General features: G+C 37.6%; 1 protein-coding gene across 1 annotated transcript in view; it reads left to right on the top strand.

Moving 5' to 3' along the window:
• Window positions 1–15,075, top strand: part of LOC107696373 (tight junction-associated protein 1-like) — a 91,800-nt gene that overhangs the window by 70,965 nt on the left and 5,760 nt on the right. The window contains exons 6-8 of the mRNA XM_016496672.1: window positions 3,196–3,262; window positions 7,270–7,377; window positions 9,282–9,365. Coding sequence (XP_016352158.1) covers window positions 3,196–3,262; window positions 7,270–7,377; window positions 9,282–9,365 — 259 coding nt within the window. The remainder of the gene's footprint in view (window positions 1–3,195; window positions 3,263–7,269; window positions 7,378–9,281; window positions 9,366–15,075) is intronic.

Genomic DNA, 15,075 nt, shown 5'->3' with positions numbered 1-15,075 from the left:
AAGGTCTGCTTAAGAATAAGCGTGCACAAATTAGTGAGATTGTGTTAATTTAATTTGTCGTTAATGGAACCGCTTTAGCCACGATTGATTTGTTAGAATATTTCAAGTCAGGTTTTGGACTTTAATCCCAGTTTTTCCTCAGGTCTCCGTGGTGTTGTGATGCGTCATATTCACGCAGCAGCAGCAGTGATGAGAGAGCGCGCTTGAGAAACAGTTTAGAGAGGAGAAATCAATCTACATATAAAATATTGGTCACAGATTATTGGTCACTTTCCAAATAATAAAAGTATAGCGCATCCACTAGTAATTATATATAATTGATTGTCTCTTTCATGCAGCTTTTTGGCTTTCAAGATGGACAAAAAATGACTTGTCGCAGTAAACGTCACTACGCACTTTGTTCGGAATCACTGTTATAAGTTTAGCTTTAGATCAGCAGATCTGAGTGCAGATTTAATCACGGGCTCAGATCGGCCTGATATGCCCCTGGCGCTCTGAGTGCAGTGCTTTGTGATTGAGTCGGTGTATAATTTGGCTGCAATCATGCCACTTTATCTCCAATCAGGATGCATCTCAGGCTTATATGCTTTCAGATGGCAGAGAGATTGAATTACCCAGCATTCTTTCTATCAAAAAAGTGTGGTGCTCACATTTGCTCTTCCATTTCCCCGCCTGCCACATCCTAAACCTGCATGCCAGCTCTCCGCAGATAATAGCCTAATTGGATTGCAATTGGTTAGTAATTCTGCAGCGTTGGCGTTTGAATGCCATCTCTGATCTAGTGCCGTAACATTGTCACATGCGCTGTGGCGATTTGCACCAGGTGCTGGAGGCTCTGGGAACCCTCGAATGAGAGGTATTGTTATAGATGTTTGTTTGTTTACTTAATTACCTGTTTATTCGCAGGCCAGATGGTCTTTGTAAGCACAAATTCTGTATTCGAATTGATGCTTTCTTCTAAAAGTTCTATGAACAGAAGCCTTGGCGCCTTGTGCTGAATCTCATTTCGTGAATTCAGTGTTGATTCAATGAAGATATGAAATCAGAAGGGATCAGCATCACTTCATGTAGCCCACCCGTCATTTCTTCATGTGTTTGGTCTTTAATACTTCTTAACCTCTGAAAATCTACTGTGTAAATTATTAATATTAAATGAATATTAAACATATTAAGTACTATCTAAATTTTTAAAGGAATAGTTTCAATCCCATATGGCTATCCTGGCTGCTCTTTTCCATATAATGAGAAACTTTGGATCTGTCGAGTAGCAGCATAAAGGTATCATAATGCCTATTCACTTCAGTTATATGAAAAAAGAATGGCCAGGATAGTTTTCGTAAAACAGAAAGCAAGTCATATGATGAGAGATTTTCATTTTGTGTGAATGACCTGTTTTTACTACAAAATATCCAAAAAGCACATTGTAAAATGAGTAGTGTCTTAAAAAATATTCATAAAACAGTAGGCAAAAATACTCTGAATAACATGATGTTTTCACACATCAGATGATCACAGTTTTGGGCACGGTGATGGTTTCTGTTCTCTGAATTAGTAGCATCAGATCTTTTCGTCCTTATTGTGACGTATTTCTGAGTATAACATTATCAAAAAATAAAAAATATATAGGGCAGGGATCTATCTGTCGGTTGTTGATTGGATTTTAAGATGTGGATATTGCATTTTGATTAAATATTATGAGGTCCAAACAAAATGTAAAAAATTAAGCTTACAGAATCAGAATGAGCTTTATTGCCAGGTATGTACAGCTGAAAGCCCGGGAGACTCAACGCGCTGTCCGGAATGGCGTCTTTCAGCCAGGTTTCCGTGAAAAGTTTGAAATAAGTTTGAAAAATCCTTATTTGTCCGGGAGAGCAGAAGGAGTTCGTCCGTTTTGTTGGGTAGAGAGCGGAGGTTCGCCAGATGGATGCTAGGCAACGCCGTTCTGAATCCGCGCTGCCTTGAGCTTCACGAGCGCACCGGCTCGCTTCCCCCGTCTGCGCCGCTGCTCCGCCAACTACAATGTCCAGCAAAACATCAGAATAATCGAAAACCGGTGAAATATCGGGTGGTGTGTACTGCCGAATGTCCAGCAATTTGTCTCTGGTGAAACTGATTGCAGGGATATAACTAAAGACAGGACAAACTAACAAAAACATAAAAACAACTGCGGAGCAAGCCACGGAGGCAGCCATCACCGTCGGCGCCATATCACATCTCTTGAAGAGAGATGGGAGTCATTACATAGATGAGTCATTCACAATAAGATCTATCTCATGCATTTGAAAAAAAGGTACCAAAAAGCAGTACAACTATTTTCAACATTGATAATAATAGCAGCAAATCAGCATATTAGAATGATTTCTGAAGGATCATGTGGCACTGAAGACGGGAATAATGATGCTGAAAATTCAGATTTGATCACAGGAACGTTTTAAAATATATTCAGAAAACAGTTATTATAAATTATAATAATATTTCCACAATATTGTTGTTTGTACTGCAAATAAATACAGCCTTGGTGAGCATAACAGACTGCCAGTGTATACAGTATATGTTACATTATTTTAAGTTTAAACTGAATTATTCACATGCTTAAATTTCTGATATAAAACAAACAAGAATACTTTTTGGCATCATTCTATGCCAGATATGCTACCATTATATTGTATATGACTTGAAAGTACTGAAATGAGAAAAAAAAAATGCCTTGACTTTTTATTTGCAATATTTTATCAGCAAAAAAAAAAAAACTTGCACAGAGGATAAGCTTAATGGCTTTTTGTGATGAAAATGTCTCTCCTTTTCCTCTTCTGGCTTATTCTGTAATCTGCGTTGGAGTTGTGACCGCTTGAGGATTTGATGACTTTAACATCAGACACACTCTCCTACAGCTCGGTGTTTCAAATATAAGGTCTTATTATTGCAATGACTTGTGAATATTTCTTCAGCTGCCGTACCTCTGCCTTTAGCTGAGATGAGCTCCGGTGAGCTTCTGGGAGCTGACGGGATGCAGTAGCATTTGCAGTAGCATTTCCCAGCACAGCAGAGAAATCCTGTACGGTTTCCTGTGTTGTTTTAATGTCAATGGCCATCATGTCCATCTCAATCCCACACCGCACCAGGATTTATCATATAAGATCTGGATATAGCTTTATACCTTGACAATGACATACATTTGTTTTGTTCCCCCCACAGACTGCAGAACAGCTATACGGCATCTCAGAGAGCTAATCAGGACCTGGAGGAGAAACTTCACGCCCTGGTAACCTTTACACTTCACTTTCCCTTTCTGACGTCCTTTATCTTAAACACTGATGTCTTTAATTGTTCCTTGTGCCCTAACGACGCCACTCTCAGTCAGTTTGTCACAAGTATTATGAACTGTAGTTGAGGAACCTTTTGCTTTGTTTCATTCTCCAGGGAATAGCAAACAAGTAACAGTATTTTCCACTGGGAAAATTGTTGTTGGAAGACAAGCAACAGGGATTGTGTTGCTTTGATTCGCACTTGAGATAAAAACGCAGTTATTCTTGCATTGTGTTTTAAATTGTTGCAGTTCTGCTACAAACCAACTGTGAGTTTTGTTTACTCGCCAAGTGTAAAGCCAAATCTGACTCGCTTTTGGCTCTTTCTGGATGTTCATTTTGGACTCTGCCTTTATAGTTGAGCTGTGATGGGCAAATAATCATGCCATGGATGATCGTAGTCACTTCCCACTGCTCTTATCTCACTGCAGTGCAGTTAAAACAGTGTGTGAGCACACTCCTGTTGTCATGATTTTCCTAAAAACTTCAGCTGTTCACATCACACAATTTAAAGTAACAATGAAATCAAAATGGACAGTTCTTATTTTTTTGTGTGGAATATTCCAGTTATAAATAATTTATTCATGCACATCATTGTTTTTGTTTTTTAATTCACGTGCCCTTGTAATCTTTAATTTGCGCTGTCAAAATAAAAGTCCCGCCTCTTACCAAACATGCCAAATATTTTTTACCAAATATTGGCTTATATATCAGCCTTGGTGATATATCCGTCAACCACTAATTTTTAATAATATACTAATCTTTGCAATGCGTTAGAATTTGAATAAGCGCTTTCAAGCTTCAAAAAGTACTCAAAAAGCTATTTAATAGCTTCAAAAGAGTCATTTATACCACTTTTTTTTTTTGCTATTTTGGAGCTTTTCAACCCTTCATTTACATACATTTAAAAAGAATAACCAGGATTTTCATCAAAAAATTCACCTTTTATGTTGCACAGAAAAGAAAGTCATGCAGGTATGGATCGACATGAGTGTGAGACAATGATGAGAATTTACTTTTCTGGGTGAACTATCCCTTTAAGTGGATCAAAGGTTTTCAAGCATTGATGTTAAATGTATTCATTTTTTCATGGCATAGGCTATAAAACATTTCTGCAGGAAAAGACCCATGATACTTCAGTGTTGACGTGCTGTCATTCATTTGCCACTCTAATACTGTTTCAAATTCAGTCACAAGAAATCTAAGCAGATTCCGCTCCCTTTTAAAATGATTGATTTGCCATTGATGTTTTTTTTCCGTTCAAAAAAAAGAAGAACAAATGCAGAGAGCCCCGAATGACCACTCTGGTTGTGGTCAAAATTGTCACAGTTAAGTCCGTGCTGATGGATCAGTCAGGCGATTTGGTAGCAGATAGAAATCTGCATGTTTTTGCATGCTTTTTGGATGAAAATGTTCTGTGCTTTAGTGCTCAAACAAAGACAAAGTAATTGTCTGAGAACAATCGAGAGGGAAAAAAATGAACAACAACAAAAGCTAAAGATTGAATAAATGTACAAATGTGTCCCTAAGCCTCTTTTTCTTTAGTAAGTATAAAACGATTCCCACTGGATCTTCTAATACATCATAACTGTCACAGACTGCAGTCAATGTTATTCAATTAGGATGAATGCTGTTTTAAGATTATTTGAATGTGATTATGCATCACAGAAACCATGTGTCCTGTGTTCAGTATGATGCATTCATTAAAATATCTTTGGAAACCGCTGTTGGTTGTTGTAATACATTTTTAAAGGATTTCATGTTTTATTAAAGCCAATATGAATCTAAATTTTCGGCCTTTTTTTTTAATGAATCGGCCTTTTTCCAGTTTCGCTCAAATGAAAATTGAATCAAACATGCATCTATAATAAGTTATTTTAGGAATCTTTTATCACTCTTGGGTGCTCTGCAAAATTATCTCTAGAGTAATTTAACATGACTGGGAGACTTCAGAACGAGCCGCTCGCTCTTAATCACGTCTGAAGACTCCATGCGTGTATAAGCATTAGCTCTCGATGATTTATGTTCATTTTCAATTAAATCCCAGCGGTATCTTAGTTCTGCACGGCGAGATCTCATATCCATGACCTCTGCATAGAGCTTTGCCAGTCACAGGTGAAACGGGTGGCATTCTGCTCAGTAATCTCTCGTCGCGGAGACGGGGATTATCCCGGCCGACCTGTTCCACCTCGTGAAGGGCCCATCGTTTCTTACCGTAGGTGCTTTTGGGACGCAAGCTCACTCAGAGTGCTGCTTTAAGGCCAATTCACACCGCACCGACAAACGCCAACAGACTAGTCTATAACAGTGTAAATTTGCTGTCCCCTCAAAATATCTCAACACACAGCCATTAATGTCTAAACCGCTGGCCACAAAAGTGAGTACACCCCTAAGTGAAAATGTCCAAATTGGGCCCAATTAGCCATTTTCTCTCCCCGGTGTGATTAATTTAAATGTAAGTACATAGTAGTTAACGCCACTTGAAACAAAGTGGGAGCCAATATTCAATATAACAATATCTTAATAGCTACAAATGATCATTTTTCAGCTATGTTGGTCAAAATAACATGTCTTGTAACACATGACATGTAACGGATGTCTTTGTGTAGGTTGCAGGTAGACAGACATATATGATATTATATGGGCATATATTTCATAAACAAAGGATGCATTCTTAGTCAATTATGAAACCTTTTAGAGTAGCAACAAAGCGCAGACACATGTTGGCATTTTGACCACTTGACTACAACTTTGGATGGTGTGAATGCAGCTGTTAAACTGATCAAAACAGTTCCTTTCGATCCCTCCTTTCTATCCCTGTTTCCGTCAGATGTGCTGTGCATTATACTGGCTTTTGCATTGCCGTTATTACATGTGGACTCTGCATTTTGTTGAAAGGCTGCCCGCTCCTTAACTCTTTTTTATTGGTCCACATTGTCCAGTCAAACAGTGATTATAAAGATAATTACTTTGTTATGGACATGCCACGCTTCAGATTAAGGGTCACAGTGTCTGTCAGTGTCTACTTTTTCTCAGTGTCTCTCTTTGTATCTCTCTTGTCTCCACTTAAACCAAGAGCCGGCAGGGCTGAAGTGCGTCTTAAGTATCAAAGCTTCTGCTAAGTATGTCCTCTTTAAAGTTTTTCAAGAGCTTTTGTTGAGTCATTTTTGTGCAAAGACATTTCAGACTTTGCTATCACGGCAGGAGTGAAGTGTCTTCAGACAGCACTCTCACGCCTCAATTAGAAAAACACTGAACTCAGACAGAAAGTCAGACAGAAGACGTTTTTGCACAACTGTTTTCAACTGATAAATGTTTCTTTGAGCATTAAATTAGCATATTAGAATGATTTCTGAAGGATCATGTGACACTGAAGACTGAATTACTGAAGAGTAATGATGCTGAAAATTCAGCTTTGCATCAAAGGAATAAATTACATGTTGAAATATATTCAAATAGAAAAAAAGTTTTTTAACATTGTTACAATAAACAATAAAAATTCTTGCCTTCCCCAAATTTTGAATGGTAGAGTATATGGACTTCTGTTTCTTTTTGGAGTTGAGTGATCAGTATGAGTTGTCATTGTACGAAAGATCACCATTACAAATAAAATAAAATGGCTTTGAGTTTGAAAACACAAGATGGTAAGTAAAGTTGGTTTATCAGAGACAGACCTAATTGGACAGAAATATTGGAGATCGAGACACGCCAAGAGAAGAGTGATGCTTATTTGCAATGAGATTATCAATTGATTCCTTTCCTGTTTTATTCGTTTTCCTCATGGGCTGTGCCTCAAACACATTTCCAGGCTCTTTGGATGACTTTTTCTTTGCAGCTGGTGCCATGTCAGCAATGAAATTAGGACTGAAGAAAAACTTGTTTTAGTGTGTTGTTGAGAGAAGTTGAACCTCATCTGAGACCTTTAACATTAAAGTTTACATGAATGTCTTTTTTCTCCTTACAGCTCCGTAAAGTGGAAAGAGACAAGAAAACCATGGATCAAGAGATAGTGGAGCTCACGAATAAACTCGTGGATGCCAAAAACACTATCGACAAGCTGGAGGAACTGAATGTACGTGTGATATCAGAGCTTTGTGTGTGTTTGGGTTTGAGGCAAGTTTTGGACTCGGGTTGTCAGAGCTGCAGTGTTACAGGGACTGATAACTACTGGAGCTGAAAATTGAAAGTTGCATGAGGAGGATCTGGGCTGAGATTTCATAAAGTCTACTGTCAGATTCCAGAAATGATGTCTGGCTTTTGGAGCTTTACTGTGGAACAAGCGAAAATCTCCTTATTCCTTATTTCCTTCTCATTTTAAGATTCAAACTGCATTTAAACAACAACACTCAACATACACTTCCCACAAGGCTAGCATTTTTAGATGGAAAAAAAAAACAGCCTTTTAAATCATTTGTGGGACTATTTGCATGACGAAGCCCTTTATTCATAATGAGAGATTTGATTCACATTATATAAACACTGTATTCAAGTGACACTGGAGTGTAAATTAACAGACAGATATTCTGACAATGCTTTTTTTTTTAAGATTTTGAGTAACTCCACGAGGAATAACGAATGCAGGTCGTTCTGAGATGTGCCTTTATTACACCACATGTATGAAACAGTGCCACAGGGAACTAATTATAGCACTGGAGAAACTGATAGCCATCTGTTTGCGGTGTTTAAACAGAGCGTTTCATCTCCTTAGACAGATAGAGCATACATCAATCATAGCTCGTTCCTCTGAGGTTGATGTTAGGGGAATTTTTTCCCTTTATGGGCTTTTTTAGTTTTTAATCCTGAAGACTGCTACCTTGGGTGCCATTTTCCTTGGTTTACTTATAAAGTGTCAGTCAAAGATTTGGACAGAACTGCTCATACATATTTTTCAACATATTAGAGCAGTGGTTCTCAACCAGGGGTCCAGAGCCCACTAGGGGTCTCAGCAAACTTTTAAGCGGACCTCAAGGTGACTTCTAATGTTTTAAAATGATATACCAAATAAGTTAAACAAGTAGAACTTAATATATTTTAATTCACCCCCTCAACAAGGTTTTTTTTTTCCTTTAAAGAACCAGGGTTCCCCGCAGTCTTTAAAAAACGAAATATACTGAAATCTATTTTAAAAGTGTGATTTTATTTATTTTTATAATTATTTTTTTTTTTTTTAAGACCTAGAAAAGTTACGTAAAATTATAGAATTTTAAAATGTTATGGGCATTTTAATGAATAATCTATATTTTACTAGTTATGCCAAGCTGTAAAATATTTTATTAGGTTGAAATATTTTTGAAATCCTTATCTAACTGTTCACAAACAACTGGAAGATTGGTTCATTGGTTAAAAAGAGTAGGAAGAATATTAAGCTCCTAAAACTTCTGGAATGTTAAAATTGAATTGTTTTCATTCTAATTTTTTATTTCAGTTACAGTTTATATATATATATATTTTTTATTATTAGAACAAAAAACTGGAGATTAAAATCAGTTCCGAAAACAAAATTAGACCGAAGAGGCCTTGGAGTCAAAAAGGTTTAGAACCCCCGTTTTAGAGTAACAGTAAGTCAATAAAATATTAAATTAATCAGTATTGGAATTATTCTTTGTCTATACTCTGCTCACTCAACATCCTGGGATGCTTTTTAAACAGTGTTGGAGTTCACATGCATGCTGGACACTTGTTGGCTATAAAAAAACAAAGAATCATTCATAAGCACAACTTATATTCATTTACAAAACTGATTTCAAACTATAAGCCTTTAACTCAGCAGATTTGTAAGGAAGCATATGTATGTCCAAACACTGACTCATACTGTGTGTGTTTGCTTTTCTTCTTTCATAAATGACAATTTCAGTTTAATTTAAGGAAAGTGTCATTCCAAACAGTGGATGTTGAAGGCTCTTTTCTGTATTTGATGTGTTCTCAAATCTGTTTCCCTGACGCTAGTTCTTATATCCATTTTCTCTCCTCGTGCAGGAACGGTATCGGCAAGATTGCAATTTGGCTGTGCAGCTGTTGAAGTGCAATAAATCGCATTTCAGGAACCACAAGTTTGCTGATGTAAGTAGTAGAAACTGTTTCTCAGTTTTAAAGCACACACCCCTCCCACATTTTTAGGAACCATTCACCAAAAATTCAAATTCTGTCATTTACTCACCCTCTCTGACGTTTTTTAAAGCACAGTAGGTTATGTTAAGCGCATTGTCTGAGCATCACTTTTCTATTTAACGAAAACTGATTACTTTATAGTTTCCATGCTCCAAAAACAGCCAAACAGCACCATAAAAGAATTACCATTGAAGTTCATTTATCTGTACTCTGGTTTGGAACGACATGAGGATGAGTAAATTATATCAGAATTTTCATTTTTGTCTGAACTATCCCTGCAGCGCAGGACTTGTTGGCATCTGAATGTGTTTTGCACTCCGCAGTGACACTCGTGGACGGTGCTGAGAGAGAGAGAGAGAGTGTGCACGATTGCCCAGTGACTTTATTGTTATGGACATGGACCTCTGATTTTACCGATTGGGATCAGAGAGGAATAGTCAGAGAAATTAAGAGAGATGAAGAGAAAGAGACCGAAAGAATAGAGAGAGGTGTTAAGCCGCAACACCGGTTACGTCAACTAAAAACGAACAATTGCTTTACGCCGAATTGCCGCTATTTGAAAGTGAAAGTAAAATGCGCACGCCGCTTTTACAAGCTATTTAAAAGCGAAGGAAAGCGAGAGAAAGAGGGAACGCCCCCGCCCCCACGGTGATACCGGTATTACCGGTGTTGTCACACGTCAATTAACCGGTGGGAAAATTTCCTCACCGTCACAATCCTAGCAAGGATTTTTTTTTTAAATAGCCATGTCTGCAGGATGTGCTTTATGACAGTGTTTAGCATGGAGAGTGTCTGTTAGGGCAGTCGTGCTGCGAGACATGGCTGGTCTTTGGTCTCGCTGGCAGAGAAAAGGCACAGTATTGACAAGGTGCCAAACTCCAGACGCATCCGTCTGTTTGGCCTTTGTGTCTGTCTGTGGGGGAAAATAGGACAGATTTCAGGCTGATGGACAGCTCTGTGGGTACAAGAACAGAGACGTATAATAAAACAGCTTGACCCCATGGGCATATGGGTATTGAACACATCGGGACATTATCACCTGTGGCCTGCGCTCTACATTAAACCCATCTATCACTCTGTCTGCCCTTGTTGTTTTATTCTGCAAACAGCATTAAGTCCTGACTAGGGATGCACCGATACCATTTTTTAAAGACAGAGTACGAGTACCGATAGTTTTTTCCTGGTACTCGCCGATACCGATACCGATACCTGTTTTTTGGGATGTGGCAGTTTTCCAAGTAATGACACAGTGAGACTAATAATTTTAGGACAGCTTCTCTGTAATTATGAACAACTGTAACTCAAACAATTTTTTTTTCTGCTTGTCACAAGGTTGTCAAAGTACAAACCATTTTCACAGTATCTAATAATTTCCATAACCAAACCAAGGGCATAATAAAATAATATTATTAATAATAATAATAAAATAAAATAAAAAATGTCTTTATCAACCTGTCACAAAGTTGTCAAAAAGCTGCAAACTAATTTCACTGAACAGATGTTTATAACATAACACTGTGTAGCGATGTTCACTGTTGTGTAACAGTGAACTGTCTAATCATTGTGAGCAACACAATAATTGTAAGTGTAAGTGTTCATAAGCCATTAGCTAAGGATGTTCCTCAGAGCATTTGTAAATGAGCAAATTAAAGCTTATCTATTAACTTAATTTATAATCATAATTTTATAAATTTATAGCAAAATTTATTAATTAATTTAAAATTGAGCACAAAAATATTAATTACCTCGGATCAAGTAAACTTGCAATGCAGTAAAGTGGGTTTTGCTCCATGTTGGAAAAGCACCTCTGCAAAGCATCAAGCAAAGTGCTCTTCATTGTTTTGATTCCGTGGTCCTCAATCATTTGTTTCAGCAACAGTCTCTGTAGCACAGTGACAGCAGGAATTACATCTGAGGCTAAAGCATCTGAAGAACTCACTTGACGAGTCATTTCTTCAAAGGGAGCCAAGACATTTACCATCTTCTCCAGAAGATTCCACTGGTTTGAAGTTAGAGTGGCAGGGAGCTCGTTTTCAGACACATATACTCCAATCGCCCGTTTTTGCTCAATCAGAGACTGCACCATGTAGAATGTGCTATTCCAACGAGTCTGCACATCTTGCTGAAGTCTTTTTATTGGTTGACCGAGCTGTGTCTGAATATCCTGTAACCGAGAGTATGCCAGGTTGGAGTGTTTTAAGTGGCCGACTATTTTGCGCCCCAGTCCCACAGCCTCCGTCACGCTGCGCTGTGACAGCAGACCCTCTGTGACGGCCAGCTGTAAAGTATGTGCCACACATGGAAGACTAGAAACTCCGGCCTCCTCCATGCCCTTTACCATGTTTTTGGCATTGTCACGGACCACAACATGGACAGAACTTTTGGGTATTGCCCAAGTCGCAAGCATTTCCTCAATTACGCTCGCTATCGCTTGACCCATATGTGAGCCTCGAAATTGCTTTGCATGAAGCACGATTTTCTGTAGAGTGAAATCGCCATCTATCCACTGCGCCGTTAAGCTGATGAGAGACACTGGATTTACACTACAACTCCAAATGTCAGTGGTAAAGCTAATTGCTTTTATGTCATGCAACATGCTCACGACATGCTTTTTCACTGCGTCATGTATTTGTGGCAATACAATATCTGTGACATGGCGGCGACTGGGAATCTCGTACTTCGGTTTCAAAACATTAACAAGGTGACGAAATCCCATGTTATCAACGACTGAAAGCGGTTGATCGTCAAGAACAATGAATTGGGTAAGCACCTCTGTTATTTGTTTGGCTCTCGGGTTATCTCTTGTCATTTTCTCTCGTCTTGCAAAGGTTTGCTGCAGGGTGGTTGGTTGCTGAGTGCTAACGTTACTGCTAGCGGCAAATTCTCCGCGCTCACTTTTGTGTTTCAGTTTCAGATGTTGTATCATATTACTCGTATTATAAGTACTGCTTTTTGTACCTCCTCTTGATATTTTTGCGGAGCAAAGTTTGCAGTCTGCCATGCGTGGGGTTGTCATCATTCATTTTGAAATATTTCCACACCGCTGAGCCTGACATTCTGTCGCTGCTGCCAGAGTCTCTGCACTGAAAGTTCTGTCGATGACGTCACGGTACGAGTACGAGTACATGAGCTCAGTATCGGGCCCGATACCGATACCAGTATCGGTATCGGTGCATCCCTAGTCCTGACCAAAGCAAGGGTAACACTTTTTGCATATTTGGTCTTGTTTTAAATGCATTAACTTTAGGCACCTTTTTATATTTAGTTATTTGTATGAGATTTTTGCCCAGGGATGGGTATAAAATTGAAATGATCATTCTCTCAGCCAACTATTGAAATTGGGACACTTGTTTCCCGCTTTTCCTTTACTGATCCAACTTGTACATTTATATATTAAAATTTTAGTTTTGTAAAGACATTAATTAACAGGCACAGTTTGTATTAGTCTTTTCTAAACTAGTTCAAATATTTAAGCAGGACCCTTAAAATTAAAACATGTTTTGAAGATCATGAGAAATTCAGTTACGTTTGTCCAAACTTTTTTGGTTATGCAGAGAAAGATGACATTAAATTAATATTGGCTGGCTGAGTGAGTGAGTGAGTGAGTGAGTGAGTGAGTGCGTGTGGGCACAGGATCTTCCTCCTTGGCAGTAATTAATTCACAAAGGATCGTTCTTTCTCCTTTTTTAATTTTTTGAATTGACAGCAGTGACTAATCTGTATAGAATAATGATCTCTCTAGGAGAACTGTAGTGATAGAGTGAGAACCATGGTATTTTTAGAAGATATTTGATTCACTGTCCAGATTATCCTCTTGCCCTGCTCTCGTGAACTCTGTAATTCATTACTCTGTATGCAGAGACCACAGACTATTTCTTTGGTTATTTTAAGGCTCGACTGAGCCAAAGCCATTACCGGTTTTCATGCTGGTACTGCTAACATAAAGCCACTGTTGTAAAGCATCCACTTGTGAAACATCATTTGGAAAATTCTCTAAAATGTATGTCAAACTGATCTGCACTGGAAATGCATATGCATCAAACAGGCCACTTGTGTATTGTCACAGCTTTAGAAATGCTTTGAGAACATCAGAGCCATTATGCTTCAGTCCAGTGCTGGGAAACTGAAAGTTATTATAGTGGCTCTCAAGTAGCAATTCTCTATCTTTAGCTACCGCTGGAAATTATGCACAGTAATTGGCATGCAGTCTTTGACTGTTACGTGTAGGTCACTGCAAAAATGAGAAGAATTGCGGCTTTTCTTTGTTAGGGTAGCTTAGATAGATGACAACTAGCATGCCACTAGCTGAAGACAATGCTAGTAGACTTAAACGAAATACAGCTGAGCTTGTATATAGTCTCATGTAGTCAGGCTTTTGACTTGCAGGATAAAGTCCAGTCCATACTGAAGATTATTCTGGCCAAGAACCATGTGTCTAATTGAAGCCTAAAGTATACTTCAGTTTTTATGTGTATGGAAGAGTATGCATACAGAGATATGCACGCAGCCAGATTTTTAACAATGTGTACTTTGTACACTTAGGTCACACATGCACAACCTAGAATTATTTGGTCCACAATAGTGTTGTCACGGTACCAAAATTTCAGTATTCGGTACCGATACCAGTGAAAATCCACGGTTCTCGGTACCAATTTCGGTACCAAAGCAAAACACAAAAACATGCTAATTGAACAACATTTTTATTAATAACATTAAACAAAAATTAAATGTACAAAACCAATGCCATTCTTTATACTTGTGGAAAAACTTGAAACAATTTTAAATAAGTAATAAAAGTATGAAAAAAGTAAACAAGTTTCACCCAAACATTTAATCATAGTTCTGCTGCCACTGAAAAACATCTGTTAACTGTTGTCTGTTTTAGGGTTTGCTGGTGTTTTCAGGATCTTCCTCAGTCTGCAGCTGTAAAAGGAAAATATAATATACTTCAGTAAAGCAATGGGCTGAGTCTGACCAAATGCAACATAAGATTATTGACCCCAGCTAAAATATAACTTTTCAGGAAATAACAAACCTCTGCTTTTATAATAAATTTAGATAAGATTACATATATTAAGTGTATATCAAATAGATGGAAACTGTAGTATTAAAAACACTTTACAATAAAATTTTATTTGTTAGATAACATGACCTAACAATAGTTATATGGCAATTCTTCTTCTTAGGGTTAATTTAAAAATTCAATCTGTTAAAATTATTTAATGCACAATGAACAAACATGAATGATCAAGTGTTTGTATTAAATAACATTCACAAACATTAATGAATGTTTTAAAAATGTATTGTTCACTCACTGTAAGATGTTACTAGATCTAACATTGTACAGTAAAGTTTATACAGGAGATAAAATTTGACTGTACTTTTATTTAATCCAAACTGTGTTCATATTTAATTTTAAAGGGCTTTTAAAACCTGCTAGAGATATTGAGCCACGAATTACAACTAACTAAAAAAAAACAAACAAAAAAAACTTTTTCTGATGGACTGATATGACAAACACTGTTAACCATACATTTGTACATTCTCTAACACGCATATTTTGGTTACACAGTTAATTTAAAAGCCTCTGGTGTGTAAAAATAGTAAATACCATTATGTCATCCTGTTTTTTTACAGTAATAAAAGTTATAGGAGCATTAAA

This window comes from Sinocyclocheilus anshuiensis, unplaced genomic scaffold, assembly GCF_001515605.1.
Source record: "Sinocyclocheilus anshuiensis isolate Anshui unplaced genomic scaffold, SAMN03320099.WGS_v1.1 scaffold963, whole genome shotgun sequence".
In the NCBI taxonomy this organism is placed as follows: domain Eukaryota; kingdom Metazoa; phylum Chordata; class Actinopteri; order Cypriniformes; family Cyprinidae; genus Sinocyclocheilus; species Sinocyclocheilus anshuiensis.
This window is presented reverse-complemented; position numbering and strand designations above follow the sequence as displayed.